Source organism: Dermacentor albipictus, chromosome 1 (assembly GCF_038994185.2).
Source record: "Dermacentor albipictus isolate Rhodes 1998 colony chromosome 1, USDA_Dalb.pri_finalv2, whole genome shotgun sequence".
Lineage (NCBI taxonomy): Eukaryota > Metazoa > Arthropoda > Arachnida > Ixodida > Ixodidae > Dermacentor > Dermacentor albipictus.
In genome coordinates this window covers 14010444-14036960 of record NC_091821.1, presented here as the reverse complement: position 1 = coordinate 14036960, position 26517 = coordinate 14010444, and the positions used below count along the sequence as shown (strand labels likewise).

The 26517-nt window shown below is 45.6% G+C and overlaps 1 protein-coding gene and 1 long non-coding RNA gene across 5 annotated transcripts in view; one reads left to right on the top strand and one right to left on the bottom strand.

Annotated features, from left to right (window-relative positions):
• Positions 1-26517, top strand: part of LOC135918211 (uncharacterized) — a 42258-nt gene that overhangs the window by 12741 nt on the left and 3000 nt on the right. The gene's annotated exons all lie outside the window — the stretch shown is intronic.
• Positions 17072-26517, bottom strand: part of LOC135918210 (nonsense-mediated mRNA decay factor SMG7-like) — a 140890-nt gene continuing 131444 nt past the window's right edge. For all 4 annotated transcript variants that reach the window (XM_065451900.1, XM_065451903.1, XM_065451901.1 and 1 more), the window contains 2 exons: positions 21134-21189; positions 17072-19989 (listed from right to left, as the gene is read on the bottom strand). In XM_065451900.1, the coding sequence (XP_065307972.1) occupies positions 19906-19989; positions 21134-21189 (140 nt within the window). In that variant the 3' untranslated portion in view covers positions 17072-19905. The remainder of the gene's footprint in view (positions 19990-21133; positions 21190-26517) is intronic.

The window sequence follows — 26517 nt, the reverse complement described above, 5'->3', positions numbered from 1 at the left end:
GCAGTACATTTTGTGACAGTGTATAGTAAGCGAGTGGCTAAAGATAATACGTCTTTGCCACAAGCTATTACAAAGTACAGAATGCCTACGTTCCAAGCCTCGTGCGCAGCAAGAAAAAATCTATTGCAACTGAGCACACCCGCGAGCTATTATGCAGAAAATATATAATCAGATAATGATCGACCGCACCGAGGAACTTTACAGTCAGAAAATATGACGTGCCGCTGCTCCAAAGTGATTTCCAAATAGAAAACCAATGACACTGATCCTGATTTAATTCATAAGCGGAAAGTTTGGGCAACTTGTAATACATTTTTATATATATATAGTACCTGTACAGCTTTTAGTACAAGCTCCGTATATGCTGCTCGCATCATCCGTACAAGGCGTAACGATCTACGAACTCGCTTACATGTCCCCTGCTGTGGCCACAAGCTCGTGTCGTTCATCCAGTCACCACCTACGATATCGGCGAAACGGAGGTTTGCTGAGCCGCACCGGCGTCATGCACATCCAATGTAAACGCGGATGCAAGCAATGGAAGCATACCACGTGATCAAACATGGCGGCGCCTATAGCGTCGCCGTGAAAACGGTCTATAGATGATGGTTTCGTGTGCGCTGCGTTCTAGCGCGCCTAGTTCGCGTTGAAGCGAGGCAGCACGAAGGGTGTAACGTTCGACCTGCGGGCGCTGGCGATCTTCGGGGAAGCGACTGTCGAAATCTGCGCGGCCCGCTGCGGCGACTCGCTTTGTGAGGACGACAATGCGCCGCGTCTCCAGCCGAACGGCGCCGGGATGCCTAGAGGCAGTCGGCGGACGAAGTATTGTTAGTGTATTCGCCGTCACCGTCATGGTTCGTTTGAAGCGGGGGAACTCCTGGAAGATGTTTAGCGGCGCCGTCTCACGGGCCTTAGAAGTCGTCAGTCAATGGACAGACGCGGCGGCCACTGTCTGCGGGGTCAACTCGGGGATCAAGAGGCGCCTGCTCAGGGCAATACCCGTGTCTGAGCAAACCCTCTCACCTTGGTGTGGTCAGTGAAACCTGTGCGGAAGTGAGTGTGTAAACTCTCCCCTCAAAGGCGGGTCGGCTACGACTTTGGACGCTCCGAATCGGTCGAAGGTTGAACGGCCCTTTCCCCTCACCTAGGGAGGACAGAGTGTTTATAAGCAGCCGTTGTCGGCTCTTCGGTGTGCATCCTCTTTCAGTCATGCTAGACTGATGAACTGTAACATTCTCCATGCAGATACTGTAAATAAATCCCATATTCCTCGTCCTCGATGATAACAAGTCCTTCCCTTCAACAACGTCCTCAGCGTGGATGAGTTGGACGACGGCATGAACCAGCTACCATCTATTTCATGCCCGACCTCAATGCTTACAACTGGCTGACAGCGGTGAGACGAACTTAGTGACGTGGTGCTGTGTCTGCGGTGAGTGGTTGGTTCTTGCTTAGACTCTCTAGGCTTCATTTTGTGGTGGTTCTGTTTAGAACAGAAGGGAAGCTGGATTGTTGTTAGCTAGGTTGTTTACCTAGGTATGTTTAGCAAGCAGGACCAAGGCAGAAAAGCAGCAATCATGGAGTTTAGGACACTGCTGATAGACGAATTGTTGATGAGGAACTGGGCCTGGAGGTACGCAAGGAAATGCTAAAATCGGAATTATTGCAGCTGATTTCCTAACAGGCCAGTGAGGAAGACATTGAAATTGGTTTAGAACTTGTTAGGAAAAAAGAGAAACGGGACAGAGAGGAATGCGAGAAAGATCGCGAGTTAAGAAAACTGCAACTTGAACTTAAAAGCAAACATTTGGAGTTGTCTCAAGGAAGTGAAGGGGCTCTGGGACGATCAAGTGAGGCAGAATTATACCGCATGGACGGGCTGTTAAAGCCATTTGAGGTCGGGAACGACATAGGCTTGTTCCTAGGAAATTTTGAAAGGACTTGCGAGAAGATGAACTTTGGTCCGAGTACATGGCCACAGCGGTTGCTGTCTATGTTGCCGTGTGAGGCTGCGGAAGTAATCGCCAGACTCAGTACACAAGATGCATATGATTATGCAAAGGTTAAGGCTAGTCTTTTGAAGAAATACCGCCTTTCAGCCGAAGCTTTTCCGCAAAGGTTTAGAAGCAGGGGGCAAGAAGGATAGCGAGGGGTATCTGGAGTTTGCATACAACTTCAAGGCACACCTAGTCGAGAGGTTGAAAAGCGCGGAAGTGTACGAGAGCAGAGACATGATTATTGAATGCATGTGTCTAGAGCAGTTCTACAGAAGCGTCCCACAATCTGTGAAGCTGTGGGTGCAAGACAGAGGAAATGTAAACACTGTGGAAAGGGCGGCTGAATTAGCCGAATAATACGCAACGCGTAGAAAGCTGAACGCCGAGGACAGAAATTGGAACGGTCGAAATGGACCGCGGAAACCATTTCCGTTCAAAAAGGGTTCGCAGACTAGACGACCGGAGCCTGTAGACGTGGAGGAAAATCCCTCAGAAAAGAGCGAGAAGTCCAACGGGGAAACAGTACAAAAAGAGCAGAAAAGAAAATTCGAATCTTTTAGAAGGATCCGCTGCTACAAGTGCCACAAACTCGGGCAGATTGCTGTAAACTGCGGGAAGCCTAGCGTAGTTTTCTCCCCGAGACGTTCGTTTGAGGGATCGCCAGTCGTTGGTGAGCAGGCGCGAGTAAGAGCGGGCGCGAGAGAGAAAATCTGGGTGCTTTTGTGTGACCCTGCCTAGTTACTACGAAGGAAGTTTCTTAGCGCGTGTTGTAGGCGTGTGTCCTTAGGCGTGCCGGCATTGCGGAGTGGAGTAAAGTTTGTTTACCCTCGGACGCTGGCTGCCGGCGCGATTAAGTAGGTGAAGCAGCGGGCTAAGTCGTGGCGGATCGTAGCTTTCTCGCGCGTTACGGCGATGTATCTTGTAAATAACGTCACAGATGTTTCTGTGGGAGCAGTAACGACCGTAGTGGAGCCCAGGCCGCATATATTGAAAATCTAGCAACCGTGGTTGAACGCAAGTGGCCGAAAGGCCACCGGTGACGATGACTGATCCAGTACCAGTGCCGCAGGCGCGAGAAATTCTGTCCGACGTACCTTCAGAGGCATGACTGGTGTTGCAGAAGTTGCGGGGCGTGGTAGTGTTGAACTTCGCGTCACAAGTTAACGGCTGGACGTAATTATATTCATTCAATCGTGTTTTTCGCTAATTGCAACAACGTGTAATTTTTCCGCATTATTGGCGGCGCCTCCGGGAGACCAAAACGGCAACAGGGACACCAAAGCTAGAACCCAGGCTGGTCCGTGGGTTCGGGCTCGCCGAGGCCTGCGCGTGCCAGGGGTGTATAAGATCGGCTGTCCCTATCGCGGACAGCCAATTTTTTATGCGGACACCCCCTGACACGCTTCGGCCTCCACGGGCCCAGCGCACTTGCCGCCCTGCTTCCAGCTTTCATCCCCCCGCTAGCCCTTGGGGTGCCCTGGAGATCCTGCGCTGCCTGCTTTACTATAATCTCAGGTGCTCTCCTGAGGCCTCTGTTTGCCGGTTACATGTGCCCTCCTAGAACAGTGCTTGTAAAAAATACGATCTATCGTCGCGACGAAAAAAGCAACTCGCGATTTGTACAACACCAGTCGGAACCTTGCCCCTTCAGACACAACGATCACCAAATGGGGCGTCCGTGCCCACTGCCTCACCGTTCGGGCAGCCAGCGGCGGAGCGTAAACTCCACCGCACTCCGCAATGCCGGCATGTCTAAGGGACAAACGCATGCAACACGCGCTAAGAAACCTCCTCCATAGTGCCTCGAAAGCCCCCAGATTTTGTCTCTCGCGCCCGCTCTTACTCGCGCCTGCGCACAAACGACTGGCTATCCCTCAAATGAAGGTCTCGTGTTTTCTCCTACATGGATGAAAAAGACGAGAATATGGAACTTTTAAGCCCATATATTCACGACCTGCAAGTTAATGGCAAACCATGCCAGGTGCTGCGAGACAGTGCCGCCACTATGGACATTTTTCATCCATCTTACGTGACGGTAGATGACTTCACGGGAGAAGTAGCATGGATCAAACAGGTTGTAGAAGAACACAGCGTGTGTCTGCCCATGGCCAAAGTCAAAATCAGTGGACCGTTAGGGGAGCTCATGACTGAAGCTGCAGTTTCCAAATTTTTGTTGCTGCAGTACCCTTACATTCTTTCTAGTCGGTCGGATCAGTTACTGCGTGACAAAGAGCTTTAACTGGGAGTGGGTATAGTACAGGCGTTGACGCGATGCCAAGCTTGTAAAATCATGTCGCTTTTGGTTGAAAATGCAAGAGCTGCTCCAGCGGAAGTAGCAAAAGAGGTAACTTCAGTAACTGAATCAGAGCTAGGCTTGAGGGACGAAAAAACCGTTGAGGAAACACTGCCAGCTGACCAGCTCAATGAGAGCGTATCACTAGGGTGTCAAAGTTCACGCCTGCAGGAAGAGCCAGCTGACGCACTGGCAAGCGAGACAGGGTCGTTACTATCACCGGCCTCAAAGAACTTTGATCAGCTCTTATGTGTGCACAGAGAGTCACTAGCAGCTGAGCAAAAGAATAACGACAGCTTAGCTAAATTGCATCGCACAGCTAAAGACAGCATTGCTAAGCGCAACATGACGATACAAGAGAGAGGAGGATTGTTGTATCAGCAATCAGCACTACAGAGACCGAAAGGGCAGGATTCTAGATGAGTTAGTCGTACCTACTAAGTACAGGGAGGACCTTTTGAGTCTGTCATGAAAATGGGTGGTCTGGCCACCAAGGCATAAACAAATCAAAGGAAAGGTTTGCTTATGGAATACTACTGGCCTGGCTGTTTCAAAGACGTAGAAAACTTTGCAAAATCATGCGATGCCTACCAGCGCTCGAGTAAACCAGGAGAAACATGGCAAGCTCCCCTAAAGGTACTGCCCTTAATAACAGAACCTGTCAGACGACTTGTGATAGACACGGTAGGGCCTCTACCAAAGACAAAGTCGGGTTACAGGTACTTGTTTACCATGCTCTGTCCGGCTACAAAGTTTCCGGAAGCAATCCCTCTGAAAGAGCTCAGTTCCACCGAAGTAGTAGACACGCTTTTGTCAGTATTCGCACAAGCTGGGTTTCCAGCTGAAATTCAGGCGGATCAAGGGTCAGTATGCACCAGCTCACTGACTTCCACATTCTTACTAAAGTGCGGGGTAAAGTTGATACACAGTTCTGTCTATCACCCTCAGTCAAATAGTGTAGAGAGGTGGCATTCAGTGATTAAGCGAGTTTTGCGGGCACTCTGTTACAAGCACAAGGAGGACTGGGAGAATTGTCTTCCGGCCACTTTGTTTGCTTTGCGAACAGTTCCTCATGAGGCTACAAGGTTCTCGCCAGCAGAACTAGTGTATGGGAGGACACTCCGTTCTCCCCTGAGAATGTGATGTGGGGGGAAAGAGGAGAGAGTCCAACAGTGGTAGAATACGTGCTAAATCTGCTGGAACGGCTAAGTGCAACCCAAGAACTAGTCAAAAAGAACATGGGAGTAGCTCAAGAGAACGCCAAGTTCTATTGCGACAAGGATGCCAGGCTTCGTACGTTTAATGCCGGAGACCAGGTAATGATCCTGAAACCTTCAAGAAAGAACAAGCTTGAAGTTCACTGGAACGGACCCGTTAAAGTATTGCACAAGCTTTCAGATACTAACTATGCTCTGAAAATGCCTGGTTGCAGGAAGGAGGTGAGGATATAGCACTGCAATTTGATGAAGCTATAAGTAGAGCAAAGCGGAGTCATTAACTGTACCATCAAGGAGCAGGACGACACTAGTACCGAGTTTAAATGAGTATGAGGCGACCTGCAACTCTGAAATCAGCCCGGAAGTAGTGGTAAAACATTCGGTAAGCTCGCACACTCTTATGCCCAAGCAGCTAGATGATGAGCTAAGAGGACTGTTAGGGGTATATCTTGATAGATTCAGCGATCGGCCAGGTAGAACCGCACAATATATTTAAACACACGAAATAGAGCTGACATCAACCGAACCCGTAAGATCAAAGCCTTACAGAGTGTCTCCACGACAGAGAGAAATTATGGAGGCAGAGGTACAGCGCATGCTAGAGTTGGGAGTTACTGAGCCTGCTGAGAGTGACTACACATTACCGCTAATACTTGTAGAAACCCCTAAATAAGGACCCTCGTCCGTGTGTTGATTACAGGAAGTGTCATCACTAGGGATCAGCTGTACCCGATACTCAACATTGAGGAACAAATCGAAAGAGTTAGCACTGCTAAATACATTTAAACTATATATCTCGTGCGGGGATACTGGCAAGTTCCCCTTTCAGAAAGTGCCAGCCGCTATGCCGCATTTATCTCACTTGTAGGCACTTTTCGCCCTCTCGCCCTCAGATTCGGGCTGAAGAGCGCGCTGTTTAGCTTCTCTAAGTTAATGGATATTGTCCTAAAGGACTTGCAGGCGTTCACCTTGCCACATCTTGATGATGTGGCAATTTTTTCGGACAGCTGGGAACAGCACATATCGCATTTCAAGTAGGTGTTCTGATGGTTGAGGGAAGCCGGCTTAACGATGAAACCGAAAAAGAGTAGGTTTGGCTGCTCGCAGGATACTTATCTGGGCCATGTTGTCAGTCAGAGCACGAGACAGTCGGCCGAGCTGAAAACAGCTACGTTTGGAGAATTTTCACAGCCGTGCACGAAAACAGACATTCATTCCTTTTTGGGACTTGTGGTGTACTATCAACTGTACATTCCGAATTAGTCACAAATAGCAAGTCCTTTAATGTACGCCCTCCGAAAGGGAGCACCGAATAGCGTGCACTGGGATAAGGACAAAGTGAACGCTTTTCAAAGTTTGAAAACGCTATTGGTTTCTCGTCCCGTGCTTCAGGCGCCAGACTACACAAAGGAATTCATAGTTCAGTGTGACGCAAGCGACAGGGGTATGGGCGTGGTACTTAGTCAGGTCGGCGACGATAATGAAGAACATCCTATCCTCTATGCCAGCCATAAACTAACTGTAAGAGAGGAAGCCTATAGCGCTTCTGAGAAGGAATGTGCTTGTTTAGTTTGGGCAGCCCAGAAGTTGTCGTGTTACTTGTATGGAGTGAGGTTCACCTTCGAGACTGACCACTGTCCTCTGACGTGGCTCAATCAAATGTCACACAAAAATGGCCGCTTGCTCCAATGGAGCCTTACTCTCCAAGAGTACAACTTCTTCGTTAGATATAAGAAGGGAAAGTTGCATAGCAATGAGGATGGTTTGAGTAGGCTAATTTGAATTCTGCATTTAGGGATTCCGCCTAAATTTTGGGGTTGGTATTGTTAATTTTGTTAAGCCAAGAAAATCCCTTCTCATTTAACAAAACTCCCTCCATGATTGCTCAATTTGTCAGCACAAAATTCCTGCAAAAATTGCCGTAGGGAAATGCAGATTTCCTTGTTTCTGCACTTATGTTTTCTTTGAAGTCTAGTGGGTCTAAAGTGAGAGCCAATGCGCGTCATCTCGGCGCAGAGCCGTGTTGTGGGGTTCGCTTTGCAGTTGCCTGTCCTTTGCAGTTGCCTGGTGACAGTGGTCGGCAAGTCAACGTGCATTCATTGCTTTCTAGAGAAATGATGCAGTAATATTATGCCCAACATAGTTTTCAATGATACAAGAGATGAGGAAGCTCAAAATTCCAAAGAGGCGTATTTTAACCGAAAATCGGCGATTTCTAGCACCGTTAATTATAACATAACATCGGGGAACGAATTGCACGCTCTGGCACTATGTCGAAAATATGTCAGCGAGCACGCTTTGGCATGGAAAACGTTCTGCGAGACACACTCTTTACTTGAAATCTACAATGACTTACGCATGGTACGTCAATGTCAATTGCACCTGTGGGTCTTCAGTGTTTTCACATCTCTATCATATCCTAGTTTGCCGTCCCCTGATCAAAAAGTACACGTCTACTGCCTGGGTAACCCCGAAACAAACATGCCATACTGTACCGTTTCTGGCTCAGGTTCGCCGTGGTCAACGGTCCTCTAAATAACAGGTTTTGATAACACTGCCTGGTAATGATAGATCGTGTACGCGGCTTGCACCGTTTGTGCTGCTCTTTCCCGTTCTCTCGTGCAGGTTAGCCAACCAGCGACGCTATCATATATCGTTGTTCGAAATGCACGTTGTTTGCGTTCAGTTTCGCCTCACGCGATTGGCCCATGCCGCGCCGTCAGCTGCGCCCGGCAGCTGACGATTGGGCGCACGGAAGATTAAGTGATATTTTCGCCATGGTATTGCTACACACGTGTGATATTTGATTGTTTGAATGAGGCGCGTGGGCGCCATCACTCGAGAAAAAAAGGAGGAAGAACGAACTGGGCTCGCACTGTGAATCTAACCAGTCAGCGCTGCAACCGCTGTTATAAATATAACGTGTAAATAGCTACTTGTCTTAATGACTCGTCCTTCGCGTAACATTGTGGTGGAGGGTGCCGTTCCTCGTCCATGCCACGGAGCTCTGCAGCGGCCGCACCGTCCCGCTTTCCGCAATGGCTCGCGCTGACGACACCTCGTCTCCTTCTACTCCTGCGAGCCCGACAACAATTTATGTTATGGTTACAAATCCCCGCGATCCTGGCCAGCCAAGATAATGTCAACGTTGCGGACTGGCTCAACCTGTATGAGCGTGTTAGCCAAGACAACCGCTGGGACTCTACCATTATGCTAGCCAATGTCCTATTCTACTCGGGCGGAACTCCTCGTGTCTGGTTCTGGAGACACGAGGACGAGATTTCTAGCTGGGATGCTTTCAAGGAGAAGCTCGTTGACCACTTCGGAAATCCCACTGATTGGCAGCTGGCTGTTAGAAAAGAGCTTGCTACCCGAGTTCAGTCTTCTACAGAATCGTATGTCTCGTACATAAGGACGTGCTCACTCTTTGCCGGAAAGTCGACGAGAAAATGGCCAAGGTTGACAAAGTCTGCCACATACTTAAAGGGATCGCGGACAACGCCTTCAACTTGTTGGTCTTGAACAATGTGTCCAATATCGACGTCAATGTCAAGGAATGCAGCCACTTGGAGCTCGCCAAAAGCCGCCGCATCATTCCAGTTCTCCTGGCTCCCGAAACATGGCTGCGACGTCGTCTTGCGCTGACCTTACCGCTTCACCAACTTTAAATGAGCACGGTATTGTTCGCCGCGAATTCGAGTCTACCAGTCCTGCGTTGTTCCATTCACACCCACTTGAACCAACCATTGACCAACCAGCCCCAGCAATCTCCCGCATTCAGGCAGTTGTACGGCAAGAATTTGCAAACTTAAGTTTTCCTGCTGCCTGCTCCATCTCCCGACCTGACGCCCGACCGGTACCGACTGCTCTGCCTCACGGCGATCTGTATCCCCCCTACCTACCGCAACCCTGCCAAGTGGAGAACTCCAGACGACAAGCCCATTTGCTTCCGTTGCCTCCGCATTGGCCAAGTCGCTCGCCACTGTCGCACTTCCTGGACGTCGTCGTATTCGTGCGCCTTTTCCCCATCTCCTCGCCGTATGCCTCCTACTTCTGCCGTATCCGTCGATGTCAGTCGTACTGCTCACTTGCCGTCACCTCAGCGTCGTCGGTCCCTATCGCCCCAGTTACGCCGCTATTCGTCGCCGACCAATTATGGACCCTGCCGGACGGAAAACTAGGCCATGCAGCTCTTGGAGGTAGTGCTGCACATCCGTTCGTCCTGTCCAAATCCTCCGTTGACGCTCCTCACCAACACGGACCTAACTGAAGTAGACGTAGGTGGTGTTCTGTTGACGGCATTAATTGATACTGGAGCCCAAGTGTCCATAATGAGCGCTAACCTATGTCGTTGCCTCAAAAATGTTCTTACGCCTGCCATCACTCGAGCCGTACGTGTCGCCAATGGCGCCACTGTTGCCGTGAGGGGTATGTGCACTGCTCACAGAGGAATTGCTGGCCGCCAAGTTCCAGTCCTGTTCACCGTCCTGACCAGTTGCCCTCAACACCTAATCTTCGGGCTCAACTTTCTGACGATGCATTCTGCCCTCATCGACTGTTACACTGGTATGCTGTGCCTCGAGCTTCCTCTTCTTTCAGACGTTCGCCCCGAACAACCGAACACCCTCTGCACTACAGCGTTTGTTCGCTTACCTCTAAAAGCCCTAACCTTCATCGAATTGGCTTGAACGGCAACCGTGCCTGATGGCAACTATGTCGTCGCACCTATTCGTGATGTTCTCCTGGCGTGCGACATCTCTGTGCCACACTCCGTCGTAACCCTTGCCGCTAATCGGATTGAAGCAAGTGTTAAACGAAGCAAGTGTTACATGAAGGCGTAGTGGTGGCCACACTCCGGTCAGTGACAGACGACCACTTCACTGCTTTTGCAGCCAACGCTTCTCCAGATCCTCCTGATTACCCGCAGGATGCCTTGAACCTTGACAGCCCATTACATCTCAAGCAGCCGCCCTATATTACCTTTTGTTTTTCTATCGCGACATATTTGACACTGACAATTGACCGCTTCGTCAGACGTCCCTTGTTAAAGGGACATTAAAGGTTAATATTAAGTCACCGTGGACTGTTGAAATATCATCCCAGAAACCTCGAAACGCTTGTTTCCTGTGAACAAGACACTTATTTAAAGAGAAAATGCGTTCTGAGGCGTCTGCGTACCTCTAGTCCAGTTCAAATTGCCCGCCCTCCGATCAAGGAGTGGTGTCGTCATGGTCTCATAGTGACGTTACACCGTCGATGAGTAAAACGGCGCCCGCAGACGGTGCTACGGCTTTTCTGTGCAAAACAAAAATGCGCGGCCGGAAACAGAGCCAAGACAGAGCCGACAGCAGCGCGAAAGCGGAACTATTGTGGCTAGTGGAAGGGAAAGCGCGCGACGATAAGCTGGTTCTTTATTTTATGTCGCCAACTTCGACGCTCGTTGCAATGGACGACCCTGACGACACATTAGCTCGCGATGCTGGGCTCGACTTCAGCGATTTAAGCACTGATGAACGTGACCTGCTGCTGAGGGCTCGCGCTGCCGCTGTCGTTGCTTACTACTACGACGGCAACTGTATGTCATGGCTGTACATATTCACACATTTGTAGCATTTCCTTCGTGAAAACCAAATGCCATCTCTCAGTCTGTCAAAAACGTCCGGAGTTTTGTGGGGCTCTGTTCTTATTTCCGACGGTTCATGAAAGGTTTCGCAGCAATCGCTCGACCACTCACTGAAATTCTGAAGAAAGACGTGCCTTTTATGTGGGGTTCCCTTCAGGCTGCCACATTTTCATGCTTTATTCACGATTCTCACCAATCCACCGGTCTTGGCCCACTTTGACCCATCCGCACTTACAGAGGTCCGAACCAATGCCAGTGGTTATGGAATCGGCGCCGAATTATCGCAACGCCAACAGAGACAGGACCGCGTTATAGCCTATGCTAGCCGGCTCCCGACACCTTCAGGGCGCAACTATTCGATTACCGAGCGCGAATGTATTGCTGTCGTCTGGGCTGTTTCAAACTTCCGCCCAAACTTATATGGCAAGCCCTTCTCAATAATCACAGACCATCATGCGCTCTGTTGGCTTTCATCGCTCAAGGATCCTACTGGCCGGCTCAGACGTTGGGCCCTCCGACTACAAGAATATCCTTACACAGTGATTTACAAGTCGGGACGCCAACACCAGGATGCAGATTGCCTCTCTCGCTACCCAGTTGAAGACGCGACCTCTACGTCTAATAGTGACACCGACCACCTGTATTGTTTTTCCACTGCTCCATGTCGCTGACGAGCAGCGCCGCGACCCGTCCTTGCGTATCATCATTGACTGCCTGGAATCGTCACTTATTTACACTCAGGCACGTACCCAGGATTTTTGTTCGGGGAGGGGGACCCAACCCAAGGGAACTTTGCTATGCAAATGAGGAGGAGGGGGAAGTACCTTTACTAATACAAATGTTAATAACGCCTGCCATTCATCATAAAGACGCGTAAACCCACAAAACAGCAATTAAATAAGGTGTATCTCACAGGTACGCCTGTGGGATATACCTGTCCTTTACTAGGCAAACAAGGAACCACATCAAATGGACTCGTGCAGGAAAGAAGCGCAGGAAGAACACTGCCAAGAACAATTAAAAAAGCAAAAGTGTAAAATAAAGATTTCCATGGTAGCATACAAATTAAAAAAGATCAGCAGTTGGCAACCAAGACACACGGACTGCGTGGGGTTGTGTTACTCCGCCAGCCAATCACAGAAGCAAACACAATTGTCGTCATGTGTCCTTTTCAAAATTGCATCGATCGTACTTGATACCTTCGAAGTGTCTGCTGTTCTTGAAGAGTCTTTTCATCGAGGGAAGCAACGAGATGGGCAACAGACATGGGCAAAGTGTATGGAGTCTGAGCATTTCACTCTTCAAAAGTCTGTCTGCCATGGTTGCTTAGTGGCTATGATGTTTGGCTGCGAAGCACAAGGTCGTGCAATCGAATCCCGATCACTGCCACGGCGGCCACATTTTCAATTGGGACTAATAGCGAAAACACCCATGTACTTAGATTTAGGTTTACGTTAAAGAACTGCAGGTGGTCCGAGTTTCCGGAGTCCCCCACTATGGCATGCCTCATGGTTTCTGCACGTATAACTCCACGATTAATTAAATCTTCGAAAGTCTGCAGTACAGTTCCTTTCACTGATGAGCCCGTTGTACTCATGAAACTTGATTGCCAACTGAAGTACAACTTGACAATATACAGCATAGTTGCAGCGAAGCAAGTATTTTATTTCAGGTCAATAAAGAATTAGTATTTGCCATTCCACTATTATAGGCGAGGGAGAATGTATAAAGTTACGCACTAATAATTTTATTTTTGTGGTTACCGCGTGATTTGGGTAACAGGAAAAGCTTGAAGTACGAATTATTTGCTGCCTCGCGGAGGAACAGTGGCTGGCGGTTATGAGGCCGTGTGCGGGGCTTGACTGCAGACTTGAGTTGTATCCGGCTATAGCAGCGTTTTTTGAATTAGCTCTTGAAGAATTATAGAGGAATATACATTTGCGCAACAATCACACTTCTTTTGGACCCCTTGTTTACTGCTCTACCAAGTTAAGTGCCACAACCGACTCGTATTGTTATTTGGGAAGTTGCGTAACAATGCGTGGCCACCAGTCCCGTAAAACCGTGTAGAGCGCAGGATGCTGCGGTTCTAGACGTACTGCGCCCACTGCGGAAGGTTAGAAAAACACCTATACATAAGTACAGCAGGAGAAGTGGCTATGTCAGGCGGCTCAAATGAGAACTCTAGAAGCGTCATTCAAAACACACGAAAGTGTTCTCCACTTTCGGTGGTGTTTTCTCTACTTCCTTGTTAAATAAAAAGATGTTGATCCATAAATATTTTCTTAAACAACGATTAAATTTGTTAATATTCGCTTTTTCTTCCTGTTTGTACTAACGGTGAGAGCCTTGGCGCTCTCCCTTAGTAGATTGCTTAATTTCTCAACTTCTTGCGACTCTTGTTTCCAGTTGCCCATTTCGCACAAAAAGTGCTGTACAATTAGGGAAAAGCCAGACAAGGCAATGGGTGACAGTCATATTGCTTATGGGTTTAAGGGGAAGCTTTAGCTCGGGCCCAACTCCGACGCGGCCTATTCAAATACATGTAAAAAGCAAAAACGTTTTTCTGAGATAACCCCTGGACCGATTTTAATGAAATTTGTTCCATTTGAGAGAAAAAGTTAAATTCTATTGACTGTTGGAAGCAGAATTTCGATTTAGGGCTTGAATTTTGCTAAAAGGATTTTCAAATATTCGACAGTTCGAAAAAAGTAGAAGCACAAAGTTTACAAATTCATAGCTTTGCATCAAGAACAGATATTCAGAACAGAGTTCTGATGCAAGAGCTGTATTTCCATATTACTAAATTTTTCGATATTCATATCTAACATATCAATTTTGTCAGTTTTAGATGTACTATTAGATGCAATTCACAGAATTGTGTTATCATTTTTCGTTCTTGACTTATAGAGTTGTAAACTTGATAGTTTCGTTTTCTGAAAATTTTCGATTTTTGCTAATTGTTAATAAAAAATTGACAACCTAACTCAAAAATTCGAAACCAACAGTCACTAGATTTTAAGTTTTTCTTTTAAATGCAACAGACCTCGTGAAAAATGGTGCAGTGGTTGCCGAGGAAAGCGAATTCTCCTTTTACATGTATTTAGATAAAAGCACCCGAGCTAAAGCTTCCTCTTAAGAGGAAGCTTTAGCTCGAGTGCTCTTATCTGAACACTTGTAAAAGGAGAATTCGTTTTTCTCGGCAACCACTGCACCGAATTTGACAAGGTTTGTTGCATTTAAAAGAGAAACTTAAAATATAGTGAGTGTTTGTTTTCAATTTTTGATGTAGATTGTCAACATTTATTAAGAAATTGGCAAAAAAAAATTCAGAAAACGAAACTTTTCAGTTTATAACTTTCTAACTCAGCTAGAAAAAATATCACGATTCTGTGAATTGCATCTGATACATCTAAACGGGACAACATTGATATGTTACATATGAATCTAATATACCTCAGTAATATAGAAATACAGCTTTTCCAGAACCCTTGTACACAGCGTAACAAATTCACGTAAGATACAAATTGACATCAAATTTGTCCTCTTTGAATGATCTAATGGATGCAATTTACAGAACTGTGGTATCTGTTTTTCATGCAGCGCTATTAATTTATAAACTTTGTGCGAGTATTCTTTTTTTCGAACTTCCGAATTTTTGAAAGTATTTTTCACAAAATTCGCGCCATAAATCGAAATCCCATTTCAAACAGTCACTAGAATTTCACTTTCTCTCTCTATTCCAACAAATTTCATTAAAATCGGTACAGGGGTTATCTCAGAATAGCATTTTTGCATTTTACATGTATTTGAATAGGCCGCATCGGAGTTGGGCCCGAGCTAAAGCTTCCTCTTGAGGGTTATTGCAGGGCTTGATGATGGACGCTGTTTCGCATTATCTTAATTTGCACTTTATCTAATCCATATCGCGGTTCTATGGTTCCAAGGATCTGCCACCATAGCGGCGAGCTGTCACTCGAGGAAATAATGAAGCAATAGGACAAGTTAACGCAACTGGCGTTTTGTTTGGTCGCAACTCGTTTCTCGTGCATACAGACCAGCCAACTACGAACCGAATCCCTTTCTTGCTCGCTGGATCAATCTAAGCAAAGAAGGCTGAACTAACGAAGCAACAGCAATGCACGTGACAGTTGAGTAAATGGTGACAACTAAACGCATCTCGAGTTAATCGCGTGGGCACCGAATCTGTGAAAACTGGCCTTCACACCCCAGGAGATGCCGATAACTATCCCTATACAAAAGGAATGAAAAAGGCAGCTAAATGTTGACCGCCAAATAGCTGTTAAGTCTCAACATTGATTTGGCGGCGCTTTAGGAATGTGTGTGAGGAGTGGTAGCGTGGGAGGGGAGGGGGGGGGGGGGGGGTATGTCGTTTAATTAGGGGGGGGGCAGCCCCCCCCCCTCTGGGTACGTGCCTGTTTACACTTCAAGATGGCGTACTCTACCGCCACAACGTTCACCCCGACAGACCTGCATTGCTCCTTGTGATGCCTAAACACCTTCGCTCAGCTGTTCTCCACAAACTTCACGACCTCCCCACTGCCAGTCACATGGGTGTGTCGCATACCAACGACCAGATCCGTTGACGCTTCTTTTGGCCAGGGCTTCCTCGCTCCGTTCGAAGATACGTAGCTGCGTGTGACAAACGCCAGCGACGCAAGACACCATCGACGCTCCTTGCTGGGTACCTTCAACCACTTGACATTCCTGCGGAACCATTCTTTCAAGTTGGTTTGGACTTACTTGGACCTTTTCCTATTTCTACGTCTGGGAACAGGTCGATCGCTGTGGCCACGCATTACGCCACGCGCTACGCCATCGCTCGAGCGCTTCCTACAAGCTGCGCAACAGATGTCGCCAATTTTCTTCTACGTGACACGATTTTATTACATGGAGCTCCGCGACTTCTCACAGACCGTGGCCGGACATCCCTATCAAAAGTTATCGCGGACATCCTGCAGTCCTGTGCCACGAGGCACAGAGTATCCACGTCATACCATCTGCAAACAAATGGCCTCACGGAGCGTCTCAATCGCACTCTCACAGACATGCTCGTGAAATAAGTCTCTTCAGACCACACTGACTGGGACCTCGCTCTACCGTTTGTCACATTTGCTTGTAATTCCTTGCGCCACGACACCGCCGGTTATTCCCAATTTTTCCTTCTGTTCAGCCGAGAACCAGCACTGCCCCTCGACACAACCCTCCCTGTTCACGCGGCACCAACCAGTGAATATGTGCTTGACGCCATCGCCTGCTGTGCCCACGCAAGGGAAATTGCCCATGACCGCCTTCTGAAATCCCAAGAGAGTCAAAGGCGTTTGCGCGACCGGCGACACCGAGACGTGCACTTCCCGCCTGGTTCTTTGGTGCTTCTATGGTCTCCACTGCATCAGGTCGGCCTGCCAGAAAAACTGCTGTCTCATTACACAGCCCCATACCGCGTGCTTCGTGCCATGACTCTCGTCACCTACGAGATCGCCCCTGACGCCCCATCTGCTTCCCAGTCCAGTGATATTGTGCACGTTACACGACTGAAGCAGTATCACCCTCCCAGTGATGACATTTAGATGCTCTGGGATGTCGCTTCTGCCACCGGGGGATTATACTACACACGTGTGATATTTGATTGTTTGAACGAGGCGTGTGTGTACCATCACTCGAGAAAATAGGAGGAAGAACGAACTGGGCTCGCGCTGTGAATGTAACCGGTCAGCGCTGCAACCGCTCTTGTAAATATAACCTGTAAATAGTTGCTCGTCTTACTGACTCGTCCTTTGCGTAACAATAAGTACATAAGATTGAAGATAAACCCTGAAGTTTTCGCTAAGAAAAACTCCCGGGATTAAAGACCATACTGGGGCTTGAAAAGCAAACTATGGAAGTCAAGGCAGCTTGCTGACCACAAACGATTCTCAGCCATAGTGAAGGAAATGTTTATTTGGATGTTTCAAGGGTACTTTGAAACCCAACATCAGGCAGGAACCATAACTTCAAAACATTTCAGTTATGCTGTTTAACAGAAACATTGCTCCGCAATATATATAAAAAAAATGCAGTAGTTTTTATGAAAAAAAAAAGTACAGAATAATTGATCACTGCAGGAACAATAACACGGATTTCATTTAGTTGACTAAAAAAGTTACATAGTGCTTACATTCTCAAGTTTTAAACAAAGCGCACTCTCAACTAAGTGATCACATGAGAGGAGCATGTGGGTTATTTCAGATAAGATGAAACAAAGGGCAGCTGGCTGATATTTTGTTCATATTTTGATGTCCCTGCCTAATTATTAGTCTAAATGGTCATTCTCTCTCTCACTCAAAAAAAAAAAATCTTGAAATTATGATTAAATGGAGTGATACATTCTTGTGCAGTGCAGTAGTACTGGTCAAGTTTGATCATGAATGAATTAGAATCGGTTTTATTGTGATGATTAGAAAGATTAGAGGATGTTAATTACAGAAGGTGATCCCGAAGTCAAGACTGCAATGGGACCTCCTGGAAACAATGGAAACAAATTTTTGTGATACGTTGAAAAATTTTGTCCCACAAGCTAAGGACTGCTGGAATATTCCAAATGGGCTTTTGTAGCTGCCATTTCACTTCGAAAGAATACAAAACTTGGCTAACAAAACATACCTCTTTGTAACCTTTCCAGCCTCAGGTCTTCTGAAAAAAAAAAAAGTCAGCTGGAACTTTAAATTTACTTGCTTTGTTGATACGCAAAAAGGAAACATGCTCTGTTGTTGGCACATTATAGCTGAATGCCACTCTGCTGGACCCCACGTACCCCATTCATTTATCATCAATGCTCTGCTAAAATCTAAAAATTCATCTAGAGCTGTGCTAAGCATATATAATTAATGACAATGTTAATCTAAACATTAAACAAAAGCCCATCTTAGAATCGTCTTACTTTCTGTTCGGGTATTCCACTGCATGCCAATGATGGCAATGCTCAATTATATGATGCTAAACTCTACTTAGGGTGGGTCATAACAGATGTTCCTGTAAGGGTTGGCGTGGGCCATTCTTTCCAAAAAATGTGTCCGAGATGTGCCTCAAGTGGTCGAAAGTGTACTTAAGCATACTTTATAATCTCTAAATGAAAATAAGCAATAAATCATTTGCTCGAGTTGTTAAGCAATGAATGACTGATATAAATTCTAAACAAAGGTGTCAATCGGCTGCCCTATACTTGATCTGATCTGAAATAACCAATGTATACTAAAAATTCCAAGTACCATTTGCCTTACAACCTTAAGGACTGAAAAGTAGAGCTTGTGCACATCTTCAACTCACTCTATACTTTCTGAGCTCACTGAAGGTAACGCATACCACTCACATAGGCATTGCAATGCCCTTATAAACAACTGAGACAAATAACAGACACAATACAGAAGCCTGCTGACCAGAAAACAAGGACATTGCAGACAAAGCTGTGCAGACAGCAATGCTGCTTGTACGAAAGAAATTGCAGTATATCTGTACGTGCATGCGTGACAAGAATCCCTTTGACCCAATCCTTAAAAAAAAAAAAAAAAGGAGGGCAACCCTTGAGTTTAAAAAGCAGCAAGTGCATGGAGATATGGCACAAAAAGAATTTACTGTTTGGCATATACGATGTTTCCTACATCTTGTGCACTGAACCGTATCACTGTGCTCAATGACAAAAAAAGAGACAGTGTCATCCTTTCTGGTGTCTCGATTATGCTGCATTACAAGTGTTCAAACACACATGCACGCACAAGAAAGTATGAGTAAAAAATGCAAAATGCACTTACAGATGGTTCTTTTAAGAATAAACCAAAAGGCAAGTTTGAAGAAAACCTTTTGCCCTCTTTTGTCCAGTGTTTCAGGTGAGATAGCTAAAACCCGATACTAGAGAGATTTGTACTGCTACAATAGTTGAACTGGCCTGCAGAACTAAGCAACAGTTTTTGTGAACCACAGCTATGCCTCGCTCAGAGCAAAGCTGAGCTAAGCTGTGAAGGACCTTCAACTTAAACCTTTCTTTCCTGCTTACCCTGTTTCTGCAGCCACAAACAGTGAACCACACAAATGATGCAAGGTAAAAAAAAAGAAGGAAAAAAAAAAACAGATAGTGCACTTGAAATTTAAGGAAGGCATAAAATGATAAGCATAAACCAAGTAAATCTTGTCTTTGATGTGCACAGTTATGGTGTTGAGGACTGTGCTACTTAGACTTACGTGGAAAGGTACCAAGCCAAACAAGAAAGACAAGAAAAACAAACTTTTCTCTCATCCTTGTTGGTAGCAGGCAAACATGCGCGGTCTTGCACAAGACCCCCACGGAAACTAACCATGGGCCCTGCTGTACGCGTACAAACTTTGGGGAAGGAGGCAAATAAAATGTCATAAACCCGACCTGAGCCACAGTGACTACTCCAGATGGCCAGGAAGGATGCTCATCACTTGAAGTGACACTCCTCCGTGAGCACTTCACCTTGTCCAGGACTGACTGAGAAGCATGCAGTGATCAAAACTTGCAAACTCCAGCTAGGCCTGGGTGCTCTGTTGACTCAAGTCACGCCTTGATGCTCAGTTCCCGAAAGCCAAAGAGTTTCCTTCTGCTGGCAGGGCCAATGCTCCATTGCCTGCTGTCAGCCAGTGGCCTTGCTTGCCACACTGCTTGGGCGACTGAACATTTGGGCATTCTGGTGACAAGAGCCTCATTCCCAACAAGCGCTTTGCTCCACAGATGGAAAGGGGGGGGCGGACAGAATGCTTTCACTGCGCAGCACCATCTCTCCACTGCTTCTGCTGTTCAAGCAGACGCTCCAGCGGTGAGGGGCCAGGTCCCGACCACAGGGACTGCGTGAAACAGAAAATGGGGAGGCACTTAAGCTGTAACTTCAAAAGGCATGGTAGCAAGCAAAAGACTTGGTCTTGCCCCCCTTATGTAATGCCCCTTTGGGGCCTGTAAGGGTATAATAAATGATGATGATGAACAAAAAGGCAGTGTCTTTCAACAGTTTCTCTGTCTTAAACCCAACCTCTCCGCAAGTTTCATGGTTTACCACAAGAAATTTATGCATTCAAGAAAGCTTTAAGAAAGAAACATGCCAGAACTCCATAAATAACTATGTATTACTATTATTATCTGCAGCACAACGCTGTTACTTGGCTGCAGATGTGCAAAAATGTGAGGAAAATAGGGCTTGTGCTTTGATTTATATGGGATTTATTGTTCCAAACACTGGAGCTATGAGAGATATGAGAGCCAAGGGTTCTGGATTAATTCTGCATTCGGCAAGAGAATACCATTGCTGTGGTCTGCAATTAAGCCCACGACATTGTGCTCAGCAGCACAACACCGCTTCCACTGAGCCACTGTGGCAGGTAGGGCTTGTACATTGTACATTGTAACATGGATGTAAAGTATTAAGTGAAGGTCTCTGCAAAACACCACTGCCTTCCAAAATTGCATCTTTATTTCCTATCCAATTCAGAAACCAGTTTTCCATAATGACTGCCACTATTTAGCATAAGTCAATGAGTGGAAACCCTCAAAGAACAAGTATGGGGACTTCTCAGCACTCTCTCATTGGTGCCACCCCTCCACCCCCCCTCTAGTGGACCTGATTTGATGTTATTGAGCATCATAAAAGGAAACTTGTAACGAGAAACACAAGGAACACACAAGATTTTGTTCTTACACTTCACACTTTTTCAAAACCTTTGATAAATAATAGGAAATATTACTTCTGAAAAAAATTTTGACTGTGCAATGGAGGCAAATATTTTACACAACAGTTAACTAGCATAATAAATAGATTTGTGCTCTCAAAAGGTGCTGCCGGGCAGAACCTGTAGGAATGCTAGCAGTTTATGATGACATTCAGTATTCATGCAATCTAAAAAGCCAAATTTGCAGAAAACCAATCATCCTAACAGCGTCAACCATCCACGTGCTCTTTAAACACAAACACCAACAATACACACCACCAACCCTCACCTGAATCCTGGAATGCATCACCATAGGGTCAATTGCTCCAGCTGGCGATCTGCCACCTGCAACAAATAGACAAAATGGATAACTTGAGGTATAGCACAAAAGGCTACACAGGCGACAGGGATGAACACAGCGCTCCACCTCACATTGGACATATGGACATATGGACAAATGGACATAGCAGTAATTAAAAAAAAATAAAAATAACATGAAAACAGCTCAATAAAGAACCCAGAATTTGGCAGAAATGTGAACCATGGGACATATCAAAAGAAAAAAAAATATCCACAATGACAAACAAAAAATTGAGTGGTGCAGCTTTTTAGCTCCATTTCACCAGAGTTTCATTTTTATTTTTTTATTTGCATTGAGCATATACCAAGTGATAAGTTTTTAAAGTGGAAACAGACTTCTTAAAAACCTTCTGTGGCACATGACAATGTTCTGCTACATTATCTGGGCCACTTGAAGAGATGGAAAACTCTTGCACAAAATCAAAGCTAGCTGGCTAGCTAGCTTCACTAATTACCTTTGTTATTTATTCTAAACTTTAATTATGTCATAGAGAAAATATTTATACAGGGCAGATGCCCCAATTACACAATTGAAGCCAAGGAGTAATGAAATCACATCTATTTAGCAGAAATCTTGTGCTTAGCGCCAGTTAAGTGAAACATGTCCTCAGATACTGTGGTTAAATGCACTGACATCCCAGTTAACACTTTGCTCTGCGAAACAACATGAAGTACTGACACTGAGTTACATAATAGTTTATAACCTGATAGATAATGTGTTTCACACTTAAGCCACATTATTTTGTACGTAATGCATGCCATGTTGTAAGTTTTGCCGAGTTTGCTAGGCTGCATTTTTTTTTTCATGCATGTCCTTTTAGGAAATAGATTGTCCAACCAAATGAATCCAGTGGTCTGTGAAAAGAAACACTCAGCCCTGATTTATGGCATAACACAGTAATAGGGTCATGTGACTGCCAAATCAATGTCGATTGTTGTTCTTCATTACGGTACTTTGTTTTCCATTCTTTCCGAGGATGCAAAAATTCCTGACAGCACAATTAATAGGCTTGCTTCTGGGCATTCTACATCCCAAGTGCAGTACCAACCACAATCTTTATTGATTTCTCTCGCCTAACACAGGGAAACTTGACAATGAAATACCATGCTACAAAAAAGGTACAGTAACATGAATACAAATTAGGTGCGTTCAAGACCAAATTTAGTGAATGGCAAGTTGTACCAAAACAGCAGGTGAGTGCTTAATTAGCCTGTCATAGTAAACCATGCAGAGATTTTATCCCTCAGTTTCTGCGACATGTTCTTGGCAGCCGTGCTATGCAATCCGCCACAGTAACAGAAATCTGCAGGAGCCTGACATTATGGCAATACAAAGCACAAAAGCCCAGAATTAAACACTTTCATTGTCATGATCGAAGGGAACAGAGTAAAGAGAGCCTATAAATAGGATTGTCAAGGTTTTGGTCAAATTCACAAAAAATACAGAGGCCTCTATGGGCTATGTGCCACTTTAGCCTGTCCATTGTGTGAACAGCCAGTTTCTGTATTAATGAAGCACATATACAGTGGAAAAGTTTGGGAACAGCAACCCTTTCATAATTTTAGTTGTCCATATTTAACAAGGATCATGATAATGAAACAGGCTGCTAAGCATCACTGAAATCCTCCAACTGCATTATAATTTAGGATGACAGAATGCTCTTCACCATCTAAGCCACTAGACTGTCCTCATGCATTCTTACTTCTGTCCTTCTGTTAGAAGTTTGTGCTTTACACACACTATAATACTAAATCACAAGTTGCCAAGTTGGCGACAAGTTACCAGAAGGAGCCTGTGGTTAGTCCTGTGAACTGCTAGATACCCTTTCTTTTAGGAGTACTTTTAAACAGAAGTATACACTCATAAAAACATGTGTGCACTTAAGACGTTCTTTCAACACTAAATATGTACAGCAAACATATGTTCCACAACTACAGATTGCCACCACAATTCCTAGGACAGACATTCAGAATATGGTGTCCCGACTTGTCAAACAACACAAACCCCTTATGTAATATCCCTGAAACCGGGGGTCTTTAACGAAAATAAACTGAACAACATAACTTGTTAGCCAATAGGGACAACGCGTCATTGACTGCCTCACTGGCTTGGAAGTACTGCGACTAATGGCAGTGCTCAGTAATGAGTCATTTTGGAGGGCACCTTGTGGCCCTTAAAGGAGGACGCGGCTTTCACACTGCGAAAAACGGGTCAAAAACCGATTTTTTGAAAATCATATTTTGAGTTTCTATAACTCTTTTTCTATCTGATTCCGAAATATCATCGCTGTAAACCATGTAGAAGTGCTCTAAAAAATTTATTTTATCTGTCAAGGGTGTGAAAAAGTTCGCGGAAATCAAGAAAGAACAGCTTTATTTCAAGCGACAATATCTCCGGATGGATGGATCGATGAATGTTATGAGCGTCCCCTTTGGAACAGGGCGGTGGGTTGCGCCATCAAGCTCTTGCTATTATACTGCCTAATGTCCTACCTAGGTTAAAAAAGAAAAAGAATAAAAAAAGCCCACAATGAATTCCCATAACCAAATTTTCTTCCCCCCCCCCTCCCCATTGTGAACTTTGTTTTTTGTCGTTTCCCTACTTTTCTTTCGGCGCAACCGAGTGCCACCATCGTGGTCTCGTTGGAAAGCGCATTACTCAGTCTTTAAATTTGCCGCTTCAGCTATTTCCTCCATACAGCAACAAGCAAACAAAGAGCAAATGATTGAAGGTCGTGACAGAGTCTGCGATTGGCCGCACCCTCCAGGTGACTCCAGCACGGTTTGCGATTGGCCCGGCACTCGCGTCGTCTGCTCGGCTCTTTGCACCTCGCGAGTTTGGACGTCTCCACTTGCTGTAATCTTGACGCGTCAAAATGGGCGCTATGCGGACATCGCAGTAGCGTGGCCGATCCCTACGTTTGTGGACTTCTCAGACCCGTGGCTATGTAATCCGAGCATTAACGACGCGGACTTCATGACCAAGATTGGCGCGTGGAATCCTGCGGCATGCGGCTAAGCCTTTCCGCAGTCGTTTCGGAATTCGTGACCAAGCACATTGTGCATAGGAGTCTCCGACTCCGCGATCAAGCACATTGCGTGCGGACTTCTCGGACCCTCGCCTAAGCATTTTGTGCTTCGGCGCCTCCGACTGCGCAACCAAGTACATCCGAGCATCGACTCCTCGAGCATGCGACTAGGCATTTCGTGCATCAGCACCTCGAACTGCGCGACTAAGCACATCGAGTGACGACTCCTTGCAGCTGCAGCTAGGCATTTCGCACATCGGCACCTCGGACCCGCAACCAAGCATATTGCGTGTTCACTCTATTACCATATTGTCATGATAGCTTGCAACAATATCTATCATGCAGCCCCTTTATAAAAAGAACCTCATCATGAGCTCTGTTCACTAGGTCCCTTGGGCTGGCACAGACACCTGGCTGCAGATGTGATCGAAGCATCATATAAAAGTACAATTCTGGAAAGCACCTAGCAGCTGCATATCTATCACTGGCTCTGATCCTAAGTTCCACAGCCAAGTGAAGACGGCTTGGAAGGCTGCTGACACTCAGAGCCTTTATTCAGTAACATGGTCAATTCTACCAAAAGAAAAGAAAAATGCCTCACTGATTATACTGGAGACTTCTATCAATTGGGCAGCCTGCAGGTACAACACTGCAACTATATTAATGTTGACAGAGTTCTGCACCTCACTTGGTTTGAAACCCAGGCACCATGCTCTTTGTAGAGCAGCAGAAAAGAATTCCATAAAAAAAAAAGGGGGGGGGGGGGGGGGACAAAGGCACACCAGACCAGAGACCACATGTACAAAAGCCCCACATCACAAAACACCCCAAAGACTACAAATTTGGTGCCTCTGAGAGAACTGAAGAGAAGGTGAAATGCTGAGAGCCGTTTTCTCAAAACTGTTTTTTTGCCTTCCTGCTCAGTTTCTGGAGCTGATTTGTTTGTTATTGTTTAGTATATTCTGACTCCATTTTTTTTTGTCACGTTCCTTGGGCTACAGTGCAGGTCGTGACATTCTCCCTTTCTTGACTCTTTGTAAGTTTACGATATGGCTATTCGTCTACCCCGAAAGTGTGCTTGATGCAAAGGTAGCATAAAAAATGACACACTAAAAAATTTGTAGTGAAAAAAACAAACAAACAACAACAACAACAAAAAAAAACCCAGCAAACCTATCACGATCTTCAGCACAGATTTAGCTATGCAGTCAACACTCAATGAGCCTTCTATTGCGTTTCTTAAGCTCCCCAGGCCATCCAAAATGTTTGAGGGAGAAAAATTCTGCTCCATAAAATTCAATAGAATATTCACAAGGTATCACTCTGAAACTTTTATGGAAGCATCAGGGAGGCAATCTAAACATTTGTGCCAATTTTTATCAGAATCCATGACTAAATAAGGAAGTTGATTTCAAAGCCATGTCCCCCCTTAAAGGTGCAATTTGGAGCATCAAACCAAGGCTTCAATAACCAGCACCATTCCTAGTGCTACCCCTAGTCATTTAACATGACTAGGGTCAAGAGTTTTTTGTTTTCTTTTTTCAGAAATTTAGCGTACCCTTCGCATTCATTACCCAAAGACTTAATTCTTGTGTTTCTTTCATCAGTATTTTATTCACATAAAAGATTTACTGGCATTTTCTGGCGACTACATGACAGTTCATGGGTTTTCTTGCTAATATCTGGCCAGCACAACGCTGTAACTTGACTGCATCTTGTTTCTATTAGCTGAGAATCAATGTACTTCTGTATCATATACAGGAAGTGTGACTGGGATAGTGCCACGTAAGGCATGTGAAACCATGGTATGTGTCAACCATGAAAATAGGTTCATGTTAATTGAAGATGCCCCTGGGCAACATGAACCAAGTATGTCCAGTCATGCCCTGAGCATGTCCATTCATTCATTGCATAGTTTGGCATTTGTTGTTGCTTTAGATCTCACACCAAGAGACTACTTGGGGCATTTTTGCTAACTCAAAATATACTTTTTTACACTGATTTTGTGCAGCATTTTAAGTTCACATGCAAGATAACTATACCTTTGCCAGAATTTCAGTTTTGCACTGGCCTTAGTAATGCATGGCACAAGTTTTTGACAGCAGAAGACAGTTATAACAAGCACTGTGAGTGGCTGGATACGCACACACAATGTGCTCTCCACTATTGGTTGAGGTTACAAGTCGCACAAAACTTTCCTTCATAACTTACAAACGAGTGTAAAAGAAACCAGGTATAAAGAAACAAATCTAACAGCTGCTGAAAGCAAGTTCAAGAACAAAGA